At 46.5% G+C, this 27,766-nt stretch overlaps 1 protein-coding gene across 4 annotated transcripts in view; it reads right to left on the bottom strand.

Annotated features, from left to right (window-relative positions):
* LOC137538746 (low choriolytic enzyme-like) overlaps positions 1 to 27,766 on the bottom strand; it is a 1,161,243-nt gene that overhangs the window by 132,006 nt on the left and 1,001,471 nt on the right. For 3 of the 4 annotated variants that reach the window (XM_068261057.1, XM_068261060.1, XM_068261058.1), the window contains 2 exons: positions 23,918 to 24,096; positions 6,137 to 6,218 (listed from right to left, as the gene is read on the bottom strand). In XM_068261057.1, the coding sequence (XP_068117158.1) occupies positions 6,137 to 6,218; positions 23,918 to 24,096 (261 nt within the window). The remainder of the gene's footprint in view (positions 1 to 6,136; positions 6,219 to 23,917; positions 24,097 to 27,766) is intronic. The other variant, XM_068261059.1, reaches the window with a different exon arrangement.

Genomic DNA, 27,766 nt, shown 5'->3' with positions numbered 1-27,766 from the left:
CAATGGCTGGGCTACTGCTGCTGCTGAGGCGGGTCTGGTGAACCCAAGGGAGGCAGTGTTGTTTCTGGTACCCTGTCCTGACGCGTTTGCCCAAAGAGTGGGATGTTTGGATAGCATGTGACGGCTCATGCTGGTGGTGGAGAGGTTGTTAATACTTTTCCCCCTGCTCAGGCGGGTCTTGCACACCTTGCAAATCGCCATGGTAACATCCTCAGTGCAGTCTTCAAAGAAAGCCCAGACTTTGGAGCACCTGCCTCCTTGCTGGCGATTTCTGTTTGCTCCTCTTTTGCCTCTCACTTGAACTTCCACGCTTGTGGTGCCTGAAATTGCGCGCCGCCTACCTTGTGGCACAAGGCGAGCTCGTGCAGCAGTGGGTTCTTCAACAGACTCATCTGTGCTGCTGCTACGACGGCGATGTTCTCGTTCACAAACAAAATCTGGGTCTCTGTCCACATTGTCCATACCCTCCTCTTCCATCTCCTCAAACTCGTCATATGTCATTGTGGGCCGCCGCCGTGGAGTAGAGCTCCCCACAACAACCTCTGCGCAGCACACTCCAACGTCGTCTTCCAGATCTTGTCGGCCGACCTCCTGCAATTGCAACCCCTCCTGCCCAAATTGCTCTGGGATTTGGGTTTCCGAGTCCTCTTCGGACTCGCCTTGTATTTCAGTGCGCGGTGCATTTCCCACAGTTAACGGTTGTGAATCCAGGCACAACATTTCTGGCTGTTCCTCCATTGACCTTTGAAAGGTGGAAGTTTGTTGGGCTGGGAATAGCTCCTGCGAATACCCCATTGTGTCCTGAGGTAATTCATCGGACTGGTTATCTGGCAGTTGTGTGCGTGGTGTCGCTGCCGGTTGTGTCAGCTTTGTGCCCACTGGCTCCTTGTAACTGGCTGAGGACTCGGATCTCGTGCGTGATGTGCTGGTGCTGCTTAACCCACTGCTGGACGCTTGAGAGGTCATCCAAGTAATTATCTGGTCCTGTTCTTTTGGATTTGTGAGGGTTGTTGTCCTGGACAACATGGGCGGTATTGAGTGGGTTTTCTTGGGTGCTCCCCTGTGGCCTGTACGTGAACCGTCAGGGGAAACACCTCTTCCCTTGCCCCTCCCTCTTTCACCGGATTTCTTCCTCATTTCACTTATCCTTACAGTACACGCTGACTGGCAGCAGTACAGTGGCAGTACAGAAATGCTATACAGTACCACTATTCCCAGCAGCGACACAGAGCACAATGCTATACAGTGACGGGTGAGCGGTGTACCACTATTCCCAGCAGCGACACAGAGCACAATGCTATACAGTGGCGGGTGAGCGGTGTACCACTATTCCCAGCAGACACAGAACAGTACACAGAATGCTATATAGTGTGGCTGAACGAGCGGTGTACTACTGTTCCCAGCAGACACAGAACAGTACACAGAATGCTATATAGTGTGGCTGAACGAGCGGTGTACTACTGTTCCCAGCAGACACAGAACAGTACACAGAATGCTATATAGTGTGGCTGAACGAGCGGTGTACCACTATTCCCAGCAGACACAGAACAGTACACAGAATGCTATATAGTGTGGCTGAACGAGCGGTGTACCACTATTCCCAGCAGACACAGAACAGTACACAGAATGCTATATAGTGTGGCTGAACGAGCGGTGTACTACTGTTCCCAGCAGACACAGAACAGTACACAGAATGCTATATAGTGTGGCTGAACGAGCGGTGTACTACTGTTCCCAGCAGACACAGAACAGTACACAGAATGCTATATAGTGTGGCTGAACGAGCGGTGTACCACTATTCCCAGCAGACACAGAACAGTACACAGAATGCTATATAGTGTGGCTGAACGAGCGGTGTACTACTGTTCCCAGCAGACACAGAACAGTACACAGAATGCTATATAGTGTGGCTGAACGAGCGGTGTACTACTGTTCCCAGCAGACACAGAACAGTACACAGAATGCTATATAGTGTGGCTGAACGAGCGGTGTACCACTATTCCCAGCAGACACAGAACAGTACACAGAATGCTATATAGTGTGGCTGAACGAGCGGTGTACTACTGTTCCCAGCAGACACAGAACAGTACACAGAATGCTATATAGTGTGGCTGAACGAGCGGTGTACTACTGTTCCCAGCAGACACAGAACAGTACACAGAATGCTATATAGTGTGGCTGAACGAGCGGTGTACCACTATTCCCAGCAGACACAGAACAGTACACAGAATGCTATATAGTGTGGCTGAACGAGCGGTGTACTACTGTTCCCAGCAGACACAGAACAGTACACAGAATGCTATATAGTGTGGCTGAACGAGCGGTGTACCACTATTCCCAGCAGACACAGAACAGTACACAGAATGCTATATAGTGTGGCTGAACGAGCGGTGTACTACTGTTCCCAGCAGACACAGAACAGTACACAGAATGCTATATAGTGTGGCTGAACGAGCGGTGTACCACTATTCCCAGCAGACACAGAACAGTACACAGAATGCTATATAGTGTGGCTGAACGAGCGGTGTACTAATGTTCCCAGCAGACACAGAACAGTACACAGAATGCTATATAGTGTGGCTGAACGAGCGGTGTACTACTGTTCCCAGCAGACACAGAACAGTACACAGAATGCTATATAGTGTGGCTGAACGAGCGGTGTACCACTATTCCCAGCAGACACAGAACAGTACACAGAATGCTATATAGTGTGGCTGAACGAGCGGTGTACCACTATTCCCAGCAGACACAGAACAGTACACAGAATGCTATATAGTGTGGCTGAACGAGCGGTGTACTACTGTTCCCAGCAGACACAGAACAGTACACAGAATGCTATATAGTGTGGCTGAACGAGCGGTGTACTACTGTTCCCAGCAGACACAGAACAGTACACAGAATGCTATATAGTGTGGCTGAACGAGCGGTGTACTACTGTTCCCAGCAGACACAGAACAGTACACAGAATGCTATATAGTGTGGCTGAACGAGCGGTGTACCACTATTCCCAGCAGACACAGAACAGTACACAGAATGCTATATAGTGTGGCTGAACGAGCGGTGTACTACTGTTCCCAGCAGACACAGAACAGTACACAGAATGCTATATAGTGTGGCTGAACGAGCGGTGTACTACTGTTCCCAGCAGACACAGAACAGTACACAGAATGCTATATAGTGTGGCTGAACGAGCGGTGTACCACTATTCCCAGCAGACACAGAACAGTACACAGAATGCTATATAGTGTGGCTGAACGAGCGGTGTACTACTGTTCCCAGCAGACACAGAACAGTACACAGAATGCTATATAGTGTGGCTGAACGAGCGGTGTACTACTGTTCCCAGCAGACACAGAACAGTACACAGAATGCTATATAGTGTGGCTGAACGAGCGGTGTACTACTGTTCCCAGCAGACACAGAACAGTACACAGAATGCTATATAGTGTGGCTGAACGAGCGGTGTACTACTGTTCCCAGCAGACACAGAACAGTACACAGAATGCTATATAGTGTGGCTGAGCGAGGTACACAGTGGCAGTAAACAATGCTATATATAGTGTGGCTGAGCGAGCGGTGTACTACTGTTCCCAGCTGCGACACACAATGACTGGGGGGGACCCTGGCTAGCGTGGCTGGAGCGCGAACTACCCTGCCTGCCTACCCAAAGCTAAACCCACAGACAAATGGCGGAGATATGACGTGGTTCGGGTATTTATTTACCCGAACCACGTGACCGTTCGGCCAATCAGAGCGCGTTCGGGTCCGAACCACGTGACCCGTTCGGCTAATCACAGCGCTAGCCGAACGTTCGGGGAACGTTCGGCCATGCGCTCTTAGTTCGGCCATGTGGCCGAACGGTTTGGCCGAGCACCGTCAGGTGTTCGGCCGAACTCGAACATCACCCGAACAGGGTGATGTTCTGCAGAACCCGAACAGTGGCGAACACTGTTCGCCCAACACTAACCACCACCAACACTACATGGTGAAGCCAGCCTAGCATGTACTATTGTGATATATCCAAGAGAAAAATGAGCTTGCTTAGGGATTTGTAGGATGTCAAAAGCCAACTCACATACATTGGCCAGGAATCGAACCCAGGCCTACCGCTTGGTAGGCTGCTATCCTAACCATTATACCACCAACACAACACACTACAATGCTACATGCTGAAGTCAGCCTAGCATGTACCATTGTGATATACCCAAGAGAAAAATTTTCTCTCTCTCTCTCCCCCATTGAACTGAATTTTCAGCTTAAAACCATCAACGGATACGGGTAGAATTTCACAGGCAATTTCGGAATTTCCGCCCAAAATTCTGGAAAATACAATTCTGCGGAAATTTGTGACCAACCCTACTAGAGAGAGAGAGAGAGAGGGAGATATGAATCTACATGGCTATCTGGGGTTCTCTGCAGACAACTGTTGAACACAAAAGGCAAGGCCATGACTGGGTGGGGTTGAACCACCAACCTTCTGGTTAACAGCCAAACGCGCTAACCGATTGTCCCACAGAGACTGTGTACCACAAAGACTGTGCACGCAGTTGCTGTTGAATGATTTTATGGGGATGTATGTGTGTCTTTTGGAGGTGGGAGTAAGTAGTATTGGTGGTATAGTGGCGTGGATAGCTGCCTACCAAGTGGTAGGCCTGGGTTCGATTCCTGGCCAATGTATGTGAGTTGGCTTTTGACATCCTACAAATCCCTATGCAAGCTAATTTTTCTCTTGGATATATCACAATGTTACATGCTAGGCTGGCTTCAGCATGTCGCATTGTAGTGTGTTGTGTTGGTGGTATAATGGTTAGGATAGCAGCCTACCATGCGGGAGGCCTGGGTTCGATTCCTGGCCAATGTATGTGAGTTGGCTTTTCACATCCTACAAATCCCTAAGCAAGCTCATTTTTCTCTTGGATATATCATAATGGTACATGCTAGGCTGGCTTCAGCATGTAGTGTTGGTGGTGGTATAGCGGTGAGGAGAGCTGCCTTCCAATCACTAGACCTGGGGTCGATTCCTCGCCAATCTATGTGAGCTGGCTTTTGAAATCCTACAATTCCCTGGAAGACAAGATCCTCCAAGGAGGAGAAGGAGAGGAAGAGGGGGAATATGGAAGCCTGTCGAGTAGAAATTCGTTTGGTGGCAAAAAAGAATTGCATTCCGCGGAATTCCAAATTTTTCCGTGGAAATTCTGCCATAGTGATATAGCAATTCCATTCCGTCAGAACGTAATCACCAAGATCCGTCCGGAATCGCGGAAATCTTAATTCCGCGGAATCCAGCGACCATCCCTAGAGGACAGCCTCCTATACAGGCCTGCTCCCCTCATTTTAAACTTTGAAAAGGGCTAAGGTATCCTTTAAGTGGCCTTGAAGAGACTCTGTAACAAAAATGTCAGCCTTCTTTTTTACTATCCTACAAGTTCCTATATCTATTCTAAAGTACTCTGGCTTTCTGCAGCCATTTTAGTTGCTCCATTGCTGTAATAAATAAAAATTTCTCTCCTTTGCCAGGCTTGTCGGCCCAAAGAGGAAGTGGCTGTAATTGTTTACAGACAGGAGGGGGTTACACTGATAGCCCTGCTCTGAGTCTCTTTGAGTCTCTCACACACTGAAAACTGTGAAAAGCAGAGCTCACACATTCCCTGCTCTCAGTAACTCAGTATCATCTACTGATAAAAGCTGATAGTTGTGAGAAGCATAGCTCATAGACTATTGCAGAATGCAGACACGGACCTGCTATCAGTAATCACTACTAAAGATTGCAGCATTCTTTACAAGGTAAAACTTCTTCTAAACTATGAAATAAACTCTAATGGCTGAATGTATTGCTCAATAATATAACCTTTCATGGAAACTGTAATGCAGTTTACAGGAACATGCAATATTATGATGAACTTCCTGTTTGGCAGCCATATTTTTTGTTTACAAAAACATTTATAAAACTGCTTTTTTTGGTCCAGGATCCTGGTGGGGAGCAGCAAAAATGTGACAGAGGGGGACAGGAGATGAAAACCTACAGTCTGGTGTGTTTATTTATGTGAGGTTTATAGGTTACAGATTCTCTTTAAAGTTCTTCTACTAGTTATATCTATCAATGCAACGCAGATGTATGTAACAAGCATTGGCTTACCTTCCATAGTGCATCACCGAGCTATAGTCATACGGAATACCAAGACTGTCTTCATCATCTTTCACAAAGTTTCCTTCATCTGCTGTAAAAGACATGCACTCATTAATGAGCTATGTATATTTTTTTATTATTTATTATGTATTTATATAGCAGTGACATCTTCTGCAGTCTTTCTAATCGTACCATAGTCATAGTCTAATATCCTACCATATTATTATTATGTATTTATATAGCACTGACATCTTCTGCAGCACATTACAGAGTACATAGTCATGTCACTGACTGTCCTCAGAGGAGCTCTCAATCTAATCCTACCATAGTCATAGTCTAATGTCCTACCATATTATTATTATGTATTTATATAGCAGTGACATCTTCTGCAGTCTTTCTAATCGTACCATAGTCATAGTCTAATATCCTACCATATTATTATTATGTATTTATATAGCACTGACATCTCCTGCAGCACATTACAGAGTACATAGTCATGTCACTGACTGTCCTCAGAGGAGCTCTCAATCTAATCCTACCATAGCCATAGTCTAATGTCCTCCCATATTATTATGTATTTATATAGCACTGACATCTCCTGCAGCACATTACAGAGTACACTACATAGTCATGTCACTGACTGTCCTCAGAGGAGCTCACAGTCTAATCCTACCATAGTCATAGTCTAATGTCCTGCCATATTATTATTATGTATTTATATAGCAGTGACATCTTCTGCAGCACATTACAGAGTACATAGTCATGTCACTGACTGTCCTCAGAGGAGCTCACACTCTAATCCTACCATAGTCATAGTCTAATGTCCTACCATATTATTATTATGTATTTATATAGCACTGACATCTTCTGCAGCACTGTACAGAGTACATAGTCATGTCACTGACTGTCCTCAGAGGAGCTCACACTCTAATCCTACCATAGTCATAGTGTAATGTCCTACCATATTATTATTATGTATTTATATAGCACTGACATCTCCTGCAGCACATTACACAGTACATAGTCATGTCACTGACTGTCCTCAGAGGAGCTCACACTCTAATCCTACCATAGTCATAGTGTAATGTCCTACCATATTATTATTATGTATTTGTATAGCACTGACATCTTCTGCAGCACATTACAGAGTACATAGTCATGTCACTGACTGTCCTCAGAGGAGCTCACACTCTAATCCTACCATAGTCATAGTCTAATGTCCTACCATATTATTATTATGTATTTATATAGCACTGACATCTCCTGCAGCACATTACAGAGTACATAGTCATGCCACTGACTGTCCTCAGAGGAGCTCACAATCTAATCCTACCATAGTCATAGTCTAATGTCCTACCATATTATTATTATGTATTTATATAGCACTGACATCTTCTGCAGCACATTACAGAGTACATAGTCATGTCACTGACTGTCCTCAGAGGAGCTCACAATCTAATCCTACCATAGTCATAGTCTAATGTCCTACCATATTATTATTATGTATTTATATAGCACTGACATCTTCTGCAGCACATTACAGAGTACATAGTCATGTTACTGACTGTCCTCAGAGGAGCTCACACTCTAATCCTACCATAGTCATAGTCTAATGTCCTACCATATTATTATTATGTATTTATAAAGCACTGACATCTTCTGCAGCACATTACAGAGTACATAGTCATGTCACTGACTGTCCTCAGAGGAGCTCACACTCTAATCCTACCATAGTCATAGCCTAATGTCCTACCATATTATTATTATGTATTTATACAGCACTGACATCTTCTGCAGCACTATACAGAGTACATAGTCATGTCACTGACTGTCCTCAGAGGAGCTCACAATCTAATCCTACCATAGTCATAGTCTAATGTCCTACCATATTATTATTATGTATTTATATAGCACTGACATCTTCTGCAGCACATTACAGAGTACATAGTCATGTTACTGACTGTCCTCAGAGGAGCTCACACTCTAATCCTACCATAGTCATAGTCTAATGTCCTATCATATTATTATTATGTATTTATAAAGCACTGACATCTTCTGCAGCACATTACAGAGTACATAGTCATGTTACTGACTGTCCTCAGAGGAGCTCACACTCTAATCCTACCATAGTCATAGTCTAATGTCCTACCATATTATTATTATGTATTTATAAAGCACTGACATCTTCTGCAGCACTGTACAGAGTACATAGTCATGTCACTGACTGTCCTCAGAGGAGCTCACACTCTAATCCTACCATAGTCATAGCCTAATGTCCTACCATATTATTATTATGTATTTATACAGCACTGACATCTTCTGCAGCACTATACAGAGTACATAGTCATGTCACTGACTGTCCTCAGAGGAGCTCACACTCTAATCCTACCATAGTCATAGTCTAATGTCCTGCCATATTAATATTATGTATTTATATAGCACTGACATCATCTGCAGCACATTACAGAGTACATAGTCATGTCACTGACTGTCCTCAGAGTAGCTCACACTCTAATCCTACCATAGTCATAGTCTAATGTCCTACCATATTATTATTATGTATTTATATAGCACTGACATCATCTGCAGCACATTACAGAGTACATAGTCATGTCACTGACTGTCCTCAGAGTAGCTCACACTCTAATCCTACCATAGTCATAGTCTAATGTCCTGCCATATTAATATTATGTATTTATATAGCACTGACATCATCTGCAGCACATTACAGAGTACATAGTCATGTCACTGACTGTCCTCAGAGTAGCTCACACTCTAATCCTACCATAGTCATAGTCTAATGTCCTACCATATTATTATTATGTATTTATATAGCACTGACATCATCTGCAGCACTATACAGAGTACATAGTCATGTCACTGACTGTCCTCAGAGGAGCTCACAGTCTAATCCTACCATAGTCATAGTCTAATGTCCTGCCATATTATTATTATGTATTTATATAGCAGTGACATCTTCTGCAGCACATTACAGAGTACATAGTCATGTCACTGACTGTCCTCAGAGGAGCTCACACTCTAATCCTACCATAGTCATAGTCTAATGTCCTACCATATTATTATTATGTATTTATATAGCACTGACATCTTCTGCAGCACTGTACAGAGTACATAGTCATGTCACTGACTGTCCTCAGAGGAGCTCACACTCTAATCCTACCATAGTCATAGTGTAATGTCCTACCATATTATTATTATGTATTTATATAGCACTGACATCTCCTGCAGCACATTACACAGTACATAGTCATGTCACTGACTGTCCTCAGAGGAGCTCACACTCTAATCCTACCATAGTCATAGTGTAATGTCCTACCATATTATTATTATGTATTTGTATAGCACTGACATCTTCTGCAGCACATTACAGAGTACATAGTCATGTCACTGACTGTCCTCAGAGGAGCTCACACTCTAATCCTACCATAGTCATAGTCTAATGTCCTACCATATTATTATTATGTATTTATATAGCACTGACATCTCCTGCAGCACATTACAGAGTACATAGTCATGCCACTGACTGTCCTCAGAGGAGCTCACAATCTAATCCTACCATAGTCATAGTCTAATGTCCTACCATATTATTATTATGTATTTATATAGCACTGACATCTTCTGCAGCACATTACAGAGTACATAGTCATGTCACTGACTGTCCTCAGAGGAGCTCACAATCTAATCCTACCATAGTCATAGTCTAATGTCCTACCATATTATTATTATGTATTTATATAGCACTGACATCTTCTGCAGCACATTACAGAGTACATAGTCATGTTACTGACTGTCCTCAGAGGAGCTCACACTCTAATCCTACCATAGTCATAGTCTAATGTCCTACCATATTATTATTATGTATTTATAAAGCACTGACATCTTCTGCAGCACATTACAGAGTACATAGTCATGTCACTGACTGTCCTCAGAGGAGCTCACACTCTAATCCTACCATAGTCATAGCCTAATGTCCTACCATATTATTATTATGTATTTATACAGCACTGACATCTTCTGCAGCACTATACAGAGTACATAGTCATGTCACTGACTGTCCTCAGAGGAGCTCACAATCTAATCCTACCATAGTCATAGTCTAATGTCCTACCATATTATTATTATGTATTTATATAGCACTGACATCTTCTGCAGCACATTACAGAGTACATAGTCATGTTACTGACTGTCCTCAGAGGAGCTCACACTCTAATCCTACCATAGTCATAGTCTAATGTCCTATCATATTATTATTATGTATTTATAAAGCACTGACATCTTCTGCAGCACATTACAGAGTACATAGTCATGTTACTGACTGTCCTCAGAGGAGCTCACACTCTAATCCTACCATAGTCATAGTCTAATGTCCTACCATATTATTATTATGTATTTATAAAGCACTGACATCTTCTGCAGCACTGTACAGAGTACATAGTCATGTCACTGACTGTCCTCAGAGGAGCGCACACTCTAATCCTACCATAGTCATAGCCTAATGTCCTACCATATTATTATTATGTATTTATACAGCACTGACATCTTCTGCAGCACTATACAGAGTACATAGTCATGTCACTGACTGTCCTCAGAGGAGCTCACACTCTAATCCTACCATAGTCATAGTCTAATGTCCTGCCATATTAATATTATGTATTTATATAGCACTGACATCATCTGCAGCACATTACAGAGTACATAGTCATGTCACTGACTGTCCTCAGAGTAGCTCACACTCTAATCCTACCATAGTCATAGTCTAATGTCCTACCATATTATTATTATGTATTTATATAGCACTGACATCATCTGCAGCACTATACAGAGTACATAGTCATGTCACTGACTGTCCTCAGAGGAGCTTACACTCTAATCCTACCATAGTCATAGTCTAATGTCCTATGGATTAACACATGTCACTTTGTCTTCCAGGGGTGGTGATATTACTCAGGCATTGCTCCGACAAGAAACCCGGTGGATCTATGAACTAGAAACCAGAACTCCGGTGGGTCTAAATGATGATTTCACTTTCCTGGGATACCTGCACTGATGGGGAGCATGTGGGTGTGTTTTATGGACTTTCTGTCACAACTGGGTTTTGGTTTATCTTCCACTGTCCCTCCACATTGTGCCTTGCTCTTTGTTATCATTAAGTTATTGGGCATGTTGTTTATCACACTCGGGGGTGTTTTGTGAGTTGACACCTCCATGTGCATATACAGTCCATTCCTTTACGCATGACAGTGTAGCAGACATTAGTAAAGGCCACTTTGGGAGCTTGGTGAGTGACCCCAGGGGGCAACGCGTGCATTGGGTGTGTTGTTCCCACTGGACATGTTCTGGTTGTGGTCTATGGTATGGCACCAATGCTGTTTATTTTTGCAAGGACGTTTTAGTGGTGAGTGCTCACCCAATGATAGTGATATTAACATCTGTTTTTTATCCCTTTATCCCCTCCCCCTCCTTCTTCCTTTCTCTCTGTTTTAGAGTTTCGGTACAAACTGAGATCTTATTTGACTCTGGAACCAAGTTTACTGTGGAAACCTCTCTACAATCACTTTGATGTAATGGATCCGTCTATACAATCAAATCAGTTATCTGATCGTTTGTTTGTTGCTTCAGAGAGCTTCATTTGATACTGGGGAGTCCTGTCCTATTAGTTGATGTATTTTGTCGTACATATGACCACTAGATGTCCTCGGCGTACTAGATAGAGATCCTTTATGTATATATAGGTTGATGCAGGAGTTAGATTTGTACTTTATAAATTGTATTCTCTGGTGCAGTGATACCCATTTGCTTGTGTGTTCTCTGCACTTGAGATGATTGTCTGTCCACATATATATACACCTCCGTTAGTTGTGGATTGGGTAGTCATTTGAAATGTAATATTTCCTTATTCGCAAGAAATACACCTGTGTTTATATGTATATATATATCATCATCCGTGTTTGCCTATGCATTGCTTTTCCAATAAGACTATGTACGTTGATTGGTCATTTCTTTTCTATTTTTCCAGTCTTTTTTTCTCCCACTTATGGATTGGTACAATTGCACTTATGAGACCCTATTCGTTTACTATAGTTGCTAAAATCACGCCTCCTCCCGACGTGACTGGGCTGTCTATGGGACGGAAGGTGCGCTCCAAGAGAGCGCGACTTTTGCGTCCCAGCGTACGTGGCCACGTACGCATTGACTGACTTGACCCGCCCCTTCCGCTGACGCATTTCCTATTTATACGGGGGATGGAGAGGCGTATACTATGCCCGGTAGAAGCCGCTTTAGGCGGCGAATCGCGAAGGCTCTTTCTCCCAGGCGGACACATCCCCTTCTCCTCCAGTTCTCGATCTTGGTGAGTCCTCTTTGGTACACTTTGCTCATTGGTCCGGTGGACCATCTTCACCGGTTTTTCATGCATGTTTTCCGTTTTTCTGCCACTACAACACTCATGTTCGGGGTACTTTTACCACTAGTGTGGCTTTCATCACTCTAGCACTTTAACATCCTGACTATTCTAGTCTGTTTTTCATATGCACTTTGCACATGTCACTTTCTTATCCTTTTTCATCTCATCTTGATTTTTACCGACGAACTATTGTGGTTGTGAGAAAGGGGGATGGGCTGTATTCATTTGATAATTTGATCATTTAACCATTATATTATTTTTGAGTATCATTAACTGTAGCCATTGGCTGTGTTATATTGTGTCCACCTGGGGCCCATTGTTTTAATTGTTTTTAATGGATTGTGTAATTATAGTACAATAAAGCTCATTAATTATTTACTTAGATGGTTGTGTGGTGCGGTCCTTCAGGATTCATCTTTGTTTTTGCAAATTATGTATAGTTTAGAATCCTTTTCTGCACGCACTAGGCATTATTAATTGAGAATTTTTCAATGAGCTGGTAATTGATTGAACTGGTGCTGCCCAATTGCTTGTGTCATTAAATAGTCTAATGTCCTACCATATTATTATTATATATTTATATAGCGCTGACATCTTCTGCAGCACATTACTGAGTACATAGTCATGTCACTGACTGTCCTCAGAGGAGCTCACACTCTAATCCTACCATAGTCATAGTCTAATGTCCTATCATATATTATGTATTTATATAGCACTGACATCTTCTGCAGCACATTACAGAGTACATAGTCATGTCACTGACTGTCCTCAGAGGAGCTCACACTCTAATCCTACCATAGTCATAGTCTAATGTCCTACCATATTATTATTATGTATTTATATAGCACTGACATCTTCTGCAGCACATTACAGAGTACATAGTCATGTCACTGACTGTCCTCAGAGGAGCTCACACTCTAATCCTACCATAGTCATAGTCTAATGTCCTACCATATTATTATTATGTATTTATATAGCACTGACATCTTCTGCAGCACATTACAGAGTACATAGTCATGTCACTGACTGTCCTCAGGTGCTCACACTCTAATCCTACCATAGTCATAGTATAATGTCCTACCCAGGGCCGGATTTACAACTCAGGAGCCCATAGGCACAGGCGCTCTGGCGCCCTAAACCCCGCCCTTCAACACAGGCCACACCCCCAAGTAAAAATATTCTGAACTCTAATCCCTGAATCATGTCACTAACAATCTTTAGAATTTTTACGCTCTGATCACTGTCTCATTTCACTAAGGATGATTAGAGTGTTAGATCCTAAGAACAGTTAGTGACATGATGCAGGGATCAGAATTCAGAATGTTTTTTTAAGGATAAGGGCTGTTTTTCACTAGGTGTTACGGCCATTTCCGATTTGGCCCAGCTCCCATTGAGCAGCAAATACGCAGCCTGAATCACTAAGTCGTGCCATGGCAATAGAGAGCAGTGAAGCAGGAGGATGAGGAGGAAAGAGCAGTGAGGGATGAGGATGATAGGAATGAAGGACAGAGCAGTGAAGTATGACCATGAGCAGGGATCACCTTGAAGTTGTGGCTGTGCTGGGGGTTGTACTCTGATATCCAGAGGGAAAACAGTACTTTAGCCAGCTGTTTGGTGACGTCTCTCTGTTATGGCCCATACTCACGGGCTACAATTGTCGCCGCAACCACGTGGCGCGTGCGTGTTGCGGCGAAAGGTCGCCCGGGCCGTGAGTATGGCGCGCGCACCCCGAACCGTCGCTCGTTGCTGCTGTCGCCAGGCGATTGGCGGCCGTCAATCGCATGGCGACAGTTGCAGCCGCAACTTTGCCGCATCTGTCGCTACTCCGCGTGTGTATGCGGACTATCGACAGCAACTTAATAGCCGGAGCATTGAGTTTCCGGCACGGGGAGGAACGTCGGCGACAGCTTCCGTCGCATCCCTAGTCCCACTTCTGCGTGTGTATGCAGAGGGACTTGGCGACGAGTTGTCGCCGAACTGTCATGCACACGCTCCCGTGTGCTAGCGACAGGCAGCAAAAGTAGCCCGTGAGTATGGGCCATAAGGAATGCGGCTGGGCTGGGGGTTGCCCCCCTCCTTGCACTGATTGAGGATCTCAGCGATAAGATTGTGTAACCTTGTATAAGGGAGAGACAGACTGGCACCAGGTGTGGGTGGGTGGGCACTGGATTCACCGGATTGCGTACTCCATGATCAACGTGCTCTCCAGAGCATACACTTGAGCAATTGACAATGAAGAAAAAGTGGAGGCACAGTTGAAAAAATAGAAATACCTTTTAATCCACGGTGTACTGACACGCGGGGTGCAGTGGGGGTGAGGGGATGCCTGACAGCTGTTTCGCTAAAAAAGCTTCCTCAGAGGCAAAGATTGGGAACGTTCATGTGCGGGGCCAGCGTGTATCAAGCTGTCTGCTGGTGCTGTCTGCTGTCAGTGTGTGTGTGTGTGTGTGTGGGGGGGGGGGAAGGCACTGAGGTCTGTGGCTACGACACTGCTGCTTATTGTCCTCCTGTAAATCAATATTATTTATAAATAATTATTATTTATAAAATATGAAAGTTGTGATGAGTCCTTTATTTCGGCAAACAGTTGCGCAGTTATATTTTAAAACAAAGGTAAAGTTAGTATTGCTTAAATATTGCATTTTTGATCAGAGCTTTATTTGTAAGACATACTAACAAACACAATACACAAGTATATGGTGATATCTTAGACATATTTGGGTGCAACTTGACTTTTGTTTTACATTTGGCCCGGAGTTGTACTTTACGTGTGCATGCTGCGAACTGCAAAAAGGGAGGCCGAATATTTGGGTACCTGAAATTATTAGTAAATTATTATCTATTATTTAGCAGTACAAATTCTAATATTTGACTACAGATCAGTGATGCTCGGATACCCCTTTTTATTATTCGAGTTAGGTCGAATTCGAATAGTAAATTATTTGAATTCGGTCGAATATTCGAGTCGAATATTTTTTACTATTCGATTCGACCTCGGACTTCGAGCTCACTATTTGAGTCGGTATTCGAGCTCATTATTCGAGCTGACTATTCGAATAGGCCTTAAAGAGACTCCGTAACAAAAATTGCATCCTGTTTTTTATCATCCTACAAGTTCCAAAAGCTATTCTAATGTGTTCTGGCTTACTGCAGCATGTTCTACTATCACCATCTCTGTAATAAATCAATGTATCTCTCTCTTGTCAGACTTGTCAGCCTGTGTCTGGAAGGCTGCCAAGTTCTTCAGTGTTGTGGTTCTGTGATGCATCTCCCCCCTCCAGGCCCCTCTATGCACACTGCCTGTGTATTATTTAGAGTAGGGCAGCTTCTCTCTTCTCTCTTATCTTTTACAAGCTGGATAAATCCTCCTCTGAGCTGGCTGGGCTTTCACATACTGAGGAATTACATACAGGCAGAGCTGTCTGCACTCTGCAGGATGAAACAGCCTGACACTTCAGTTGAAGATAGCTGCAGGGGGAAAGAAACGCACAAATGATCTCTTGAGATTCAAAAGGAAGGCTGTATACAGCCTGCTTGTGTATGGATGTATTTTCTATGTGTGGACATACTGTACATCAATCTACTTCCTGTTTTGGTGGCCATTTTGTTTGTTTATAAACAAACTTTTAAAAACTGTTTTTAACCAATTTTATGCGGCGAGGAGCGGTGAAATTGTGACAGAGGGTAATAGGAGATGTCCCCTAACGCACTGGTATGTTTACTTTTGTGCGATTTTAACAATACAGATTCTCTTTAAATAGCTTCCAACACTTGTTTTGAGGGTGAATGATGCAAGAAACATCTTTTTTTCCAAGTAACAACAGCAAGTGATTATGTGGGGATGTTCCTTTAAAAAAAAAAAAAGGTGGAAAGAGAAGAGAAGTTGTGTCCAAAATTCTGTTCAGTAGTGTATATACTTCTTCTTCTTCTTCTTCTTTATCTTCTATATCTTATTCTTCTTTATTATCTTCTTCTTCTATATCTTCTTCTTCTTCTTCTATATCGTCTTCTTCTTCTTCATCTTTATCTTTTTCTTCTTCATCTTCATCTTCTTCTTCTTCTTCTTCTTCATCTTCTTCTTCTTCATCTTCTTCTTCTTCATCTTCTTCTTCTTCTTCTTCATCATCTTCTTCTTCATCATCATCATCTTCTTCTTCATCATCATCTTCTTCTTCTTCTTCATCTTCTTTTTCTTCATCTTCTTCTTCTTCATCTTCTTCTTCTATATCTTCTTTTTCTATATCTTCTTTTTCTATATCCTCTTCTTATTATTATTATTTTTCTATTTCGTCTTCTTCTTTTTCTATATCTTCTTCTTCTTCTTCTTCTTCTTTTTCTATATCTTCTTCTTCTTCTATATCGTCTTCTTCTTCTTCACTTATTTCTCTTTTATATATATATTTTTTTAAAGAAATGCTGCTATTTTTGAGCGTAATAAATAGCTGGTGGCGCACGCATGTTGGAAGCGCCATTGTATGTGCTCCCTGGCAGTGGAAACACACAGACAGCAGGAGGTAAATTCAGCAGCAGCAGCAGGAGGAGGAGGATGATTGTGTGGCAGCAGGCAGTCAATGAGGCAGGCAGCGAGACATAATAGGCTGTGTGGTACCTAGCGGTGGTACCAGGCCGTAAATACACAGCATGAGGTTCCAGACAGCGGTCGTGAAGCCCACATCATGTCCAATACACAACTGGGACAACACAGTTTTCAACCCGGACACCTCTAAAAATAATATCACAAAGTATTAATAAAAAGTATATATATTTTTTTTGTTTTTTTAAAGAAATGCAGCTATTTTTGAGCGTAACAAATAGCTGGTGGCGCATGGTGGAAGCGCCATTGTATGTGCTTCCTGGCAGTGGAAACACACAGACAGCAGGAGGTAAATTCAGCAGCAGGAGGAGGAGGATGAGTGTGTGGCAGCAGGCAGTCAATGAGGCAGGCAGCGTGACATAATAGCCCTGGTACCTAGCGGTGATACCAGGGCTGTAAATAAACACAACAGGAGGTCCCAGACAGCGGTCGTGCAGCCCACATCGTGTCCAATACACAACTGGGACAACACAGTTTTCAACCCGGGCACCTCAGAAAAATTAAACCTTTTTTTTTTTTAAAATGGTTTTTTTGTTTTGTTTTCACAGCAAATTACACAGATATAGCTATTGTTTGACGTAATAGCTGGTGGCAGAGTGGCAGCAGAAGGTAAATCTGTGTACCCTGGCAGTGGGAAACACAGACAGACAGACAGCAGAAGGGCAGTACACAGCAGCCCACTGTAGATGTAAAATGTGTGGCTGCAGGCAACGTAATAGTCAAAGTGAACCAGGCTGGCTTAGTGAGCAGGAGCCAGGAGGTGGTAAAGGGTGGTAAGGCACATTAATGATGGTTCTTCCGGCAGCCAGTTCATGTCCCCCTCTCGCCGACAACAGGGGCCAGGAACTCGCCTTTCACCCACGCCTGGTTCATCTTGAGAAACGTCAGTCTGTCCACAGACTTGTGAGACAGACATGAGCGTTTCTCGGTGACCACGCCACCAGCTGCACTGAAGCAGCGCTCGGACAGCACGCTGGAAGGGGGGCAGGACAGCACTTCCAGGGCGTACTGCGCCAGCTCGCTCCAGATCTCCAGGCGCTTGACCCAATACTCCATGGGATCAACAGGGGCATTGCTGTCAAGCCCGCTGTAGGACCCCATGTAGTCAGCCACCATGCGGGTCAGGCGCTGGCTGTGACCGGAGGAGGATGCTGCTGCATGCACCTCCTCTCTAGTCACTGCTGCCGGAGCCTCTACAGTCCTGTAGAGCTCGTTGCTGAGAGACAGCAGGTCTGTGGGGCGCTTGCTGCTGGATGCAGGCACCTGCTGCTGCCTCTGTGCTGGCTGGACAGTGGGGGTGGAAGGCTGGGGGAAGGCTTCCTCCATGCGCTCAACAAGGGCCTGCTGCAAGCTCCTTATTTGTTGCGCTGGGTCTCCTCCTGCAGGCGGCAGGAACTGGCTCAACTTCCCCTTGAGGCGTGGGTCCAACATCATGCTGATCCAGATGTCCTCCCTCTGCTTCATCTGGATCACCCTGGGGTCCTTGCGCAGGCACGTCAGCATGTGCGCTGCCATTGGGAAGAGGCGGGCCACGTGTGCTGGCACATCGACGGCAGTGCTGTCCTCATCCTCCTCCTCTGCCGCCTCATCCTCTCTCCACCCCCGCACCAACTCAGCTGCGCTGTGCTGATCCCCCTCATCAGCAGCAAGGTCAGGGACCTCCACCAATTCCTCCTCCTCCTCCCCCTCAGAGGTGGACTGTGCAGCTGCTTGCCGCTCCTGCTGGTCCAAGGCTGCCGCTCCCTGTTCCAGCAAAGCATCGAGGGCCCTGTTCAGCAGACAAACCAGGGGCACCCACTCGCAGACCATAGCATGGTCCCTGCTCACCATGTTAGTGGCCTGCAGAAAGGGAGCCAGCACTAAGCACACCTGCTGCATGTGCCTCCAGTCATCATCGGGGATGATGGACGGGATGTTGCTGGTCTTGTCCCTTCTCTGAGCGGCGGAAACAGTGGCCTGGGCAAGGTACTGGTTGACAGCGTGCTTCTGTTCAACCAGCCGCTCCAACATCGCCAGGGTGGAGTTCCAGCTAGTTGGAACGTCAAGGATCAGCTGATGGCGTGGCAGCTCCAGCTCCTTTTGCACGTCTTCCAGGCTCGTACAGGCTGCAGCCGAGCGCCGGAAGTGACGCACAACGTTCCTTGCCGTTTCCAGCAGTTCGCCCATCCCCTGGTAGGTGCGCAAGAACTTCTGCACCACCAGGTTCAGCACGTGGGCAAGACAGGGGATGTGGGTCAGGTTTCCCCTGTCAATTGCGGCAACCAGATTGGTCCCATTGTCGGCCACCACCTCTCCGACTCTGAGGCCTCTGGGGGTCAGCCAAATCCTCTCCTGCTCCTGGAGTTTGGCCAACACATGGGTTGCCGTCAGTTTGGTCTTCCCAAGGCTGATCAACTGCAGCAGCGCTTGGCAGTGGTGGGCCTTCACGCTGCTGCTGAGGCGGGGGGTTTGGCCAGGTGTGCCGGAGGATGGCAGAGGATCGGAGGAACCTGCTGCAGTTACCCTGACCCTGCGGGGTGGCACCACCCACTGTGTTCCTGCTGCTGCTGTGCCCGCTGCTGCTCTCCCATCCTCACCCCCTTCCACCAAGCTGACCCAGTGGACAGTGAAGGACAGGTAGCAGCCTGTCCCGAAGCGGCTGCTCCAGGAGTCCATGGTGACGTGGACCCTTTCACCAACCGCGTGCTCCAGCCCTCGCTCCACATTGGCCATCACAAAGCGGTGCAGTGCAGGAATGGCCTTGCGGGCAAAGTAAGGTCTGCTGGGGAGCTGCCAGTCTGGGGCTGCACAAGCAAGCAGCGCACGCAAGTCGCTCCCCTCCTGCACGAGCATGTACGGCAGGAGTTGGGAGCACATGGCCCGTGCCAGCAAGCCGTTCAGCTGCCGCACGCGACGGCTGCTGGGAGGCAGAGCCCTAACCACCCCCTGGAAGGACTCGCTCAAAAGGCTCTGGCGTGGCCTTTTGCTAGCACGGGAATCAGCGGACACAGCAGAAGAGGCCACTGAGGACTGGCTGCCAGAACAGGCCTCAGTGTCGGCGGCAGGAGTTGCAGAGGGGGGAGGAGCAGTGCGTTTCCGCACTCCTGATGGTGCTGCTGGAGGAGCAGGAGGGCGGGTGGCTGCTGTTGCTGCTGCTGCTGCTGAAGGGTGTGCAGTGATGGGTGTGGTGCCACTGCCAGCACCAGATTCCTTCAGCCTCTGGAACTCCTCATGCTGGTGGAAATGTTTAGCAGCAAGGTGGTTGATGAGCGAGCTGGTGCTGAACTTTAAGGGGTCTGCACCTCTGCTCAACTTCCGCTGACAGTGGTTGCAAGTGGCGTACTTGCTGTACACTGTGGGCATTGTGAAAAATCGCCAGATTGGTGACAAGAACACCTGGAGCCGCTGCTGCCTGTCTCCCTGTGGTGGTTGAGGGGGGGGGGGGGGGGGGGCTTGGGTGCGGCTGGTGGTGGTACTGGCAGATGCTGCTGCTGCTGCTGCTGCTGAGCCTGAGACACCAGCAGGCTGTGGGACCTGCCTACTGCTGCCAATGCTTGCAATGATGCGCCTCCTTGCAAGGCCCACAAGCGCATCCTCCTCCTCCTCCTCAGAGCTGCTGACGACGACATCCCCAGGAGCTGGTGGCACCCAGTCTTTGTCTATCACCGTGTCATCATCATCCTCCCCCTCCTGAAACATGTCCTGCTGGGATGATGACCCCCCAAACTCCTCTCCTGATGCATGGATGGGCTGCTTGACTGTCGCCACAGTCTTGCTGTCCAGTCCCTCCTCCCCCAAAGTGCCCATCAGCATCTCCTCCTCAAAATCGCCAACAACAGCAGACAATTTACTCATGATGCCTGGGGTCAAAAGACTGCTGAATGACAGATCGCCAAGTGACGGTGAACTGGCCTCCTCCCCAGGCCCTGCTGGGCGGCTGCTGCGAACAGGGGTGGTGGTGGTGGTGGTGGTGGTGAGGGTGGAGGCCTCGGATGCAGAGCTGATGGCGGGCTGCTCATCCTCCGTCATCAGTTGCACCACAGTGTCTGCATCCTTTTCCTCAATGGGACGTTTCCGACCCGGCTGGAGGAAAATAGGAGCAGGTACTACACGCTGCTGCTGCTGCTGCTGTGTCTCTGCAGCGTGAGTTGCAGATGCTCCTGCTGGGCGGCGCCCAAGGCGTCCACGTCCAGTGGCTAGAGGCGGAAAGTTAGCCACTGACGCAGCTGCTGCTGCTGCGGAACTGTGCATGGTGGCGCGGCCGCGGCTTGCCACAATGCTGCTCCCTCTCCTCCTGATTCCCATGTACAAAGAAGGAAAACAACAAGGGGTGCATAATTATACAGACAATGATATACATCAAATATGGACACTGGTACAAAATACAGAACTGGTGGTTACAGTGACAGTTGTAACACGATGAATAAAACGTATAACAGAGAGTGCATACAATGAAATGAATAACCAATTCTAAGACACGAAAGGGTGAGAGCCCTGTTCTTGTGAGCTTACAATCTAAAGGAATGTCTGGAATGCCTAACCCTAACCACACCCTTCCAATGCCCATCCCTAACCACGCCCCTCCAATGCCTAACCCTAACCATGCCTCTCCAATGCCTACCTCTAACCACACCCCTCCAATGCCTAACCCTAACCACCCCCCCATCCAAAGCCTAACCCTAACCACCCCCCTCCAATGCACACCTCTAACCATGCCCCTCCAATGCCTAACCCTAACCATGCCCCTCCAATGCCTACCTCTAACCACTCCCCTCCAATGCCCACCTCTAACCACGCCCCTCCAATGCCTAACCCTAACCATGCCTCTCCAATGCCTACCTCTAACCACACCCCTCCAATGCCTAACCCTAACCACCCCCCCATCCAAAGCCTAACCCTAACCACCCCCCTACAATGCCCACCTCTAACCATCCCCCTCCAATGCCTAACCCTAACCACCCCCCCATCCAAAGCCTAACCCTAACCACCCCCCTTTCGATACTTAACCCTAACTGACCCCCCCCCCCCCACACACACACACACACACCTAACTTTAAAGAGAGCCCAAGGTGCGCTCAAAAAATGATAAAAAAGTAGGCTATCTGATTCGGGGGGCTGAGCGGATGAGGTACCTGCAAAATCCGCCACTCCCCGCTACTCCTGTAGTCCGCACTGGCCCACTTTCACTTTCATGACCTATAGGTTGAAATGCTGCACTCAGAAAGTGTGTGTCTCATAGTGTGCAGGAAGGTGGGGGAGCGGCAGGGGGCGTAGCCAGGGAGAGAGAGCTGCCCAATGGCAGCTCTGGAAAGCCTGCAGGAACGCCCCTGGCTGGCGGTTTGAACAGGGAATACCTCTCCATGTGGTTACCTCCAAGGTTGTAAAAAATATTGTCGCTAATCTAGGGGGGCTATAGCGTGGCGGGGGGGGGGGCAGAGATTGGCAGTGTGGGTACACAGAGGTATGTCACGAGGCAGAGAACATGCCCATACCTCCCAACATTTTGAGATGAGTAAGAGGGACACTTAAGCCACACCCTTGCCACACCCCCATCACACCCCTAGTTATGCATACCATAAAGATTTCATAAGAAAAATATGTTGTTTTATAATTCAAACCACACTGGTCCTTTCTATCCCGGTTCATTGTCCTTCATATTAACACTTTAAAATTAGTAATATATAAATTTACAGGATGGGAATAAAGTTTATAGACAATCAAACACATTTTTCAGCAGAGAAAAATATATATTTACATAGAAAGAGGGACAAGTGAGGAGGGAAGAGGGACAGTCAGGAGCTATGTATATATTACTTCACCATTTGTTTATGGTGTGTGTGTATGGAATGTGGATGGAGCTGAGCCTGTCTGTGTATCCAGCGTCTCCCCATGCCTTACCTCCATGCACGGTGCCTGCAGCCAGTGTCCCTCCCCTCCTCCGGTGATTGTGCAGATAGCAGAGCGGGAGGGGGGATGAAGCCTTCCAAACCGGGACCATCCCGACGAGATCGGGGCGGTTGCGGAGTATGCATGCCTCTGGGTCCCATCTGCCCACCTTGGGTTCTCTTTAAGAACCCCCCCCCCCCCACTGATGCCTAATCTTTAGACCTCCCCTCTCCCAGTGACGCCTAACCTTAAAACTCACCCCCCTGATGCCTAGCCTTAAAGAGGAACTCCAGTGAAAATAATGTAGTAAAAAAAGTGCTTCATTTTTTACCATAATTATGTATAAATGATTTAGTCAGTGTTTGTCCATTGTAAAATCTTTCCTCTCCCCGATTTACATTCTGACATTTATTACATGGTGACATTGTTACTGTGGGCAGGTTATGTAGCTGCTCCTAGCTGTTTTGGCTGTTAGAGACAGCTGTAAACAGCTATTTCCTGTCTGTGAACATTGTTACATTGTGGCAGTTTGCCCAGAGTGCCGCGGTACCCAGAGCTTCTTGTGGGAGGGGTTTCAGCACAAAATCAGTCATACAGCGCCCCCTGATGGTCTGTTTGTAAAAAAGCATTATCTTTCTCATGTAAAAGGGGGTATCAGCTACTGATTGGGATAAAGTTCAATTCTAGGTTGGAGTTCCTCTTTCATTGTTTCTCCCCCGGCCATAAACCCATTACAAAAAACACAAAATATTGGGTGCTGCGGAAGTCTGGCCTGGCCACAAATGTCTACTATTTTATCAGGCAAATCTTCCATAGTAGCCAATATTAATAAGGGGCAAATAGGTGATATCATTGGTGCCAAACTCCTGTAGATTTTCCTGCACCTGTGAATGAGGCCTTCACCCACCTGGAGAGATGTACTGCCAGTTTATATGCAGATAGTTATCTCGGTCCGTCCTGCTGTGTTCATGGAGGAAGCCGATTGCATGCATCAGTTCATGCTGGATGATGCTGTACACCATACAATAGCTCTTCTGGAGAACCAATGGCTGAGTCCATCCTTTTCTTCCAACATACCCCCAGCAGCTGCTCAGGAACCAAACACAAATCAACCATCAAATCCCTCCATCCTCATCATCTCTTACATTTTATACAGTGTTGCTGGTTAGCTGGCTCCATCTCCACCTAGAACCTGACAGCTTTAAAGGACATCAGAGGGGAAAATAAACAGATGAGAAAAACAATTGCATCTATCTTCCTACTCCTAAATATGACTTTTTTTTTACATATCCCTTGGTTTTATTTTATATCTAAATTTAGTTTGCTCAATGACACCTTCATTGAAGTATGCCAGAGCTGAAATCTATGAATTATTGACCGTTTTTATCTCTTTCCTGCTCTCAGAAGCCATTTACTGACAGGAAAGTGTTTTATGGCTGTAATTACTTATCAGTGAGGGTTATGCTATAGTCTGACCCGGACAGAAACTGTCACTTGCATTCCTGATGTTTAACTCTTTCAGGCAGAGAAAGGAACACAGCCTATTTATCTGTGTGCTAGTCACTCTACATTAGAGATGTCATGAACCTGCGGATTTTGGTTCACAAACCGCGAATGGGAACTTGCGAAAAAGATTGTGAACCGCCGAACATCGCGAACCGCAATAGACTTCAATGGGCAGGCGAACTTCCAAAAACTACAAACACTTTTTCTGGCCACAAAAGTGATGGAAAAAATGTTTCAAGGGGTCTAACACCTGAAGCACGGGCGTCCACACGTTGGGCAAATTGTGCCTGCCCTGGATGCTCGCAACCTTCCTGGCCGCCGCTGCCCCCTTCTGGCCACTGCTGATGTCCCCGCTGCCAGTGTCAAACCTCGATCAGCCGGTGACCACTAGTGCGGGCGCTAGGGCCTAGCAGACACCGCACGGATATGCGGAAGTGACATCACTTCCGCATATACAGCGCGGTGTGTCCGTGTGCCCGCTCTAATTAGTTGGGTCGCCGGCTCATACTGAGCTCTGATGCTGCGGGCGGTAAAGGTGAGGGGGGCTTCTGTCACTCACTACCTAACTGGGGGTCCCTGTCACTACCTAACCTGGGGGGCTCCTGTCACTCACTACCTAACCTGGGGGGCACCTGTCACTACCTAACTGGGGGTACCTGTCACTAACTAACCTGGGGGGGCTCCTGTCACTCACTACCTAACCTGGGGGGGCACCTGTCACTCCCTAACTGGGGGTCCCTGTTGTCACGGAACAGCCGTGAGAAACAAGAACGCAATCGGTTTATTGCACCGATTGCCATTGACATGCTAGAATCTAGATTGGTTGTGTAGGAGCATCTGCAGTCCAGCCTGGGGTCCCAGTTGTCTTCCTAGGTGTTAGCACAGTTCTTTTCATGAGAGCAAGTATGCTCACTGGAAAGACCTGTGTGGTTAATTAGCATATGACTAAGGTCTGGGCTTTCACTCAGGTTGTCTGAGCTGATCTCACTCAGATGCTAATTAAGACCCACAAGGCCTTCCTGGCCAGAGATACCAGGTGTGAAGCTTCCCCAGCAGCAAGCAGATGTCAATTGTCCACCCTTTGGTGAGCCTTTTCATATAGGATGAGCCCACAGCTCACACCTCAATGTGAATTGACTAGCAAATGAGGCTTCCTCCTGCTCACCAGACAAACTGTCTCCAGGGGTTAAAATGATGAAGCATGTGAATTATGATCTCTGCTTATTAAAGGAAAACCGAGTATCACCCAGAGGTGGGAGGAGTGTATTCGGATCCGTTGAAATTGGACCAACGTCTCGGTATACAAATCATAATCATACCTCGTTCGGTTAAGGAGTTATGGGCCCCTCGGTAACCATACGCCCTAACACCCGCATCCAAGGTATCATATTAATCGGTAGGTTCTGGGGATCGATAATATGTAATTTTTATTTGTGTGCCGGCCGCATAGGTCGGCCTAGAGAAAATGTCAGGGTTATGGGGCTGGTGAAAGCCCCTGCCCAGATATGATTACCATAATCCGGCCCGGGGGCCGACTCTGGAAGTCCGCCTCTGAACTAGGCTCAATTAAAAGTAAATGAGCTGCCCGGGCAAGTAAGTCCTCCAAATTCCATCTTTATGAGAGCTGTCTGCTGCCAGCCAGAGGACACATGGAAATTGGAACCAAGGACTTTATGATTTTCCGACAAACGGACATCTTTCCATGAACCTAAGTATTTTATCCTTTTCTTTTCATACTGCGCTATTCATGTTTCAATAATTGTTGATTTTAATAATTTTCTGTATATATTAATTATTTATATTGCCCGTAAATAAAGACTTTATCAAAGTCGTTTACTGTTCCGCTACACCTGCTATACAGCCATACACAGAAACTGAACTCAGGTCTCTGAGGAGACGCTACTTTTGTTGCTAGCTAGACAGAATAGAGTGTGTTTTAACCGTTTTATTTGCAGGTCGAGGAATAGCCAGTTAGTGAGTTCCTCTGTCTCAGAAAACAGAGGTGGCGGCAGTTATACCCTGAAATAGTGTCAAGTGTATTTTGTAAGTACCGTAACCTCACAGGCTCCCTTCTGGTCGGGCTGCTGCCCAAATTCAGTCGACTTCCGTGCACCGATTGCGACCACAGTTTGCATGGTCTGTGTGCTGAAACTGATTGGAAGGCAATTTGCGGTCTGGCCACCAGGGCTCCTGTGACACCTGTCACTACCTAAACTGGGGGTCCCTGTGACTACCTAACCTTGGGGGCTCCTGTCCGGGTCGGACTGGGACACTAAGGGCCCACCAAGGAAGTTTCAGCCTGGGGTCCGCCCCCCACTCCTCCTCCTCCCCCTCCTCTCCTCCTCCCCCCCCCTCTCCATTTTGGGCTCACATACACATGTACTCTACAAATTTTGCATGACTTTATGGTAGGGAATAGATTGTGAGCACTTCTGAGGACAGTCTCCAATAGGGATATGTCCACATGCAGCGCGCGCAGCGAAAATAAATGAGTGTCACCACACACTGGAACATGGGCGTGGTCATGATGAGTCATGGGCAGACTTAAAACAAAACAAAAAAAAAGGAGCGGTGTTATTCATAGACATTAGGTCCGACCAGATACATTTTAGATAAAATAATCAAGTAGTTACATGCCCCATGATAATTCATCAAGTAGTCACATGGCAGCAGATTTTCCAACAAAATGCAATCAGATTGGCGGCAGATTTCCCCACAAAATACAATCTGATTGGCGGCAGATATCCCCACAAAATACAAATAGATTGGTGGCAGATATCCCCACAAAATGCAATCAGATTGGTGGCAGATTTCCCCAAAAAATTACAATCAGATTGGTAGCAGATATCCCCACAAAATGCAATTAGATTGGCTGCAGATCTCCCCACAAAATGCAATTAGATTGGCGGCAGATATCCCCACAAATTGCAATTAGATTGGCGGCAGATATCCCAACAAAGGCAGGTCCCCAGTTAGTGGGAGCCCCCATGCTGCAAGGGGGGCAGCGGTCACAGAGCGGCTGGGAGGGGGGAAGCCTCCCCCCCTCCCTCACCTAGAGCCCCCCTTAGCGATAGGAGTCCCCCATTTTAGGTAGCGACAAAAGCCCCCCAGTTTAGGTAGTGACAGGCACCCCCCAGTTAGGTAGTGAGTGACAGGGACCCTCAGGTTAGGTAGTGAGTGACAGGCGCCCCCCAGGTTAGGTAGTGAGTGACAGGCACCCCTCAGGTTAGGTAGTGAGTGACAGGGACCC

This window comes from Hyperolius riggenbachi, chromosome 11 (assembly GCF_040937935.1).
Source record: "Hyperolius riggenbachi isolate aHypRig1 chromosome 11, aHypRig1.pri, whole genome shotgun sequence".
In the NCBI taxonomy this organism is placed as follows: Eukaryota; Metazoa; Chordata; class Amphibia; order Anura; family Hyperoliidae; genus Hyperolius; species Hyperolius riggenbachi.
The sequence above is the reverse complement of the archived record's forward strand: the minus strand, read 5'-3'. Positions and strand labels throughout refer to the sequence as shown.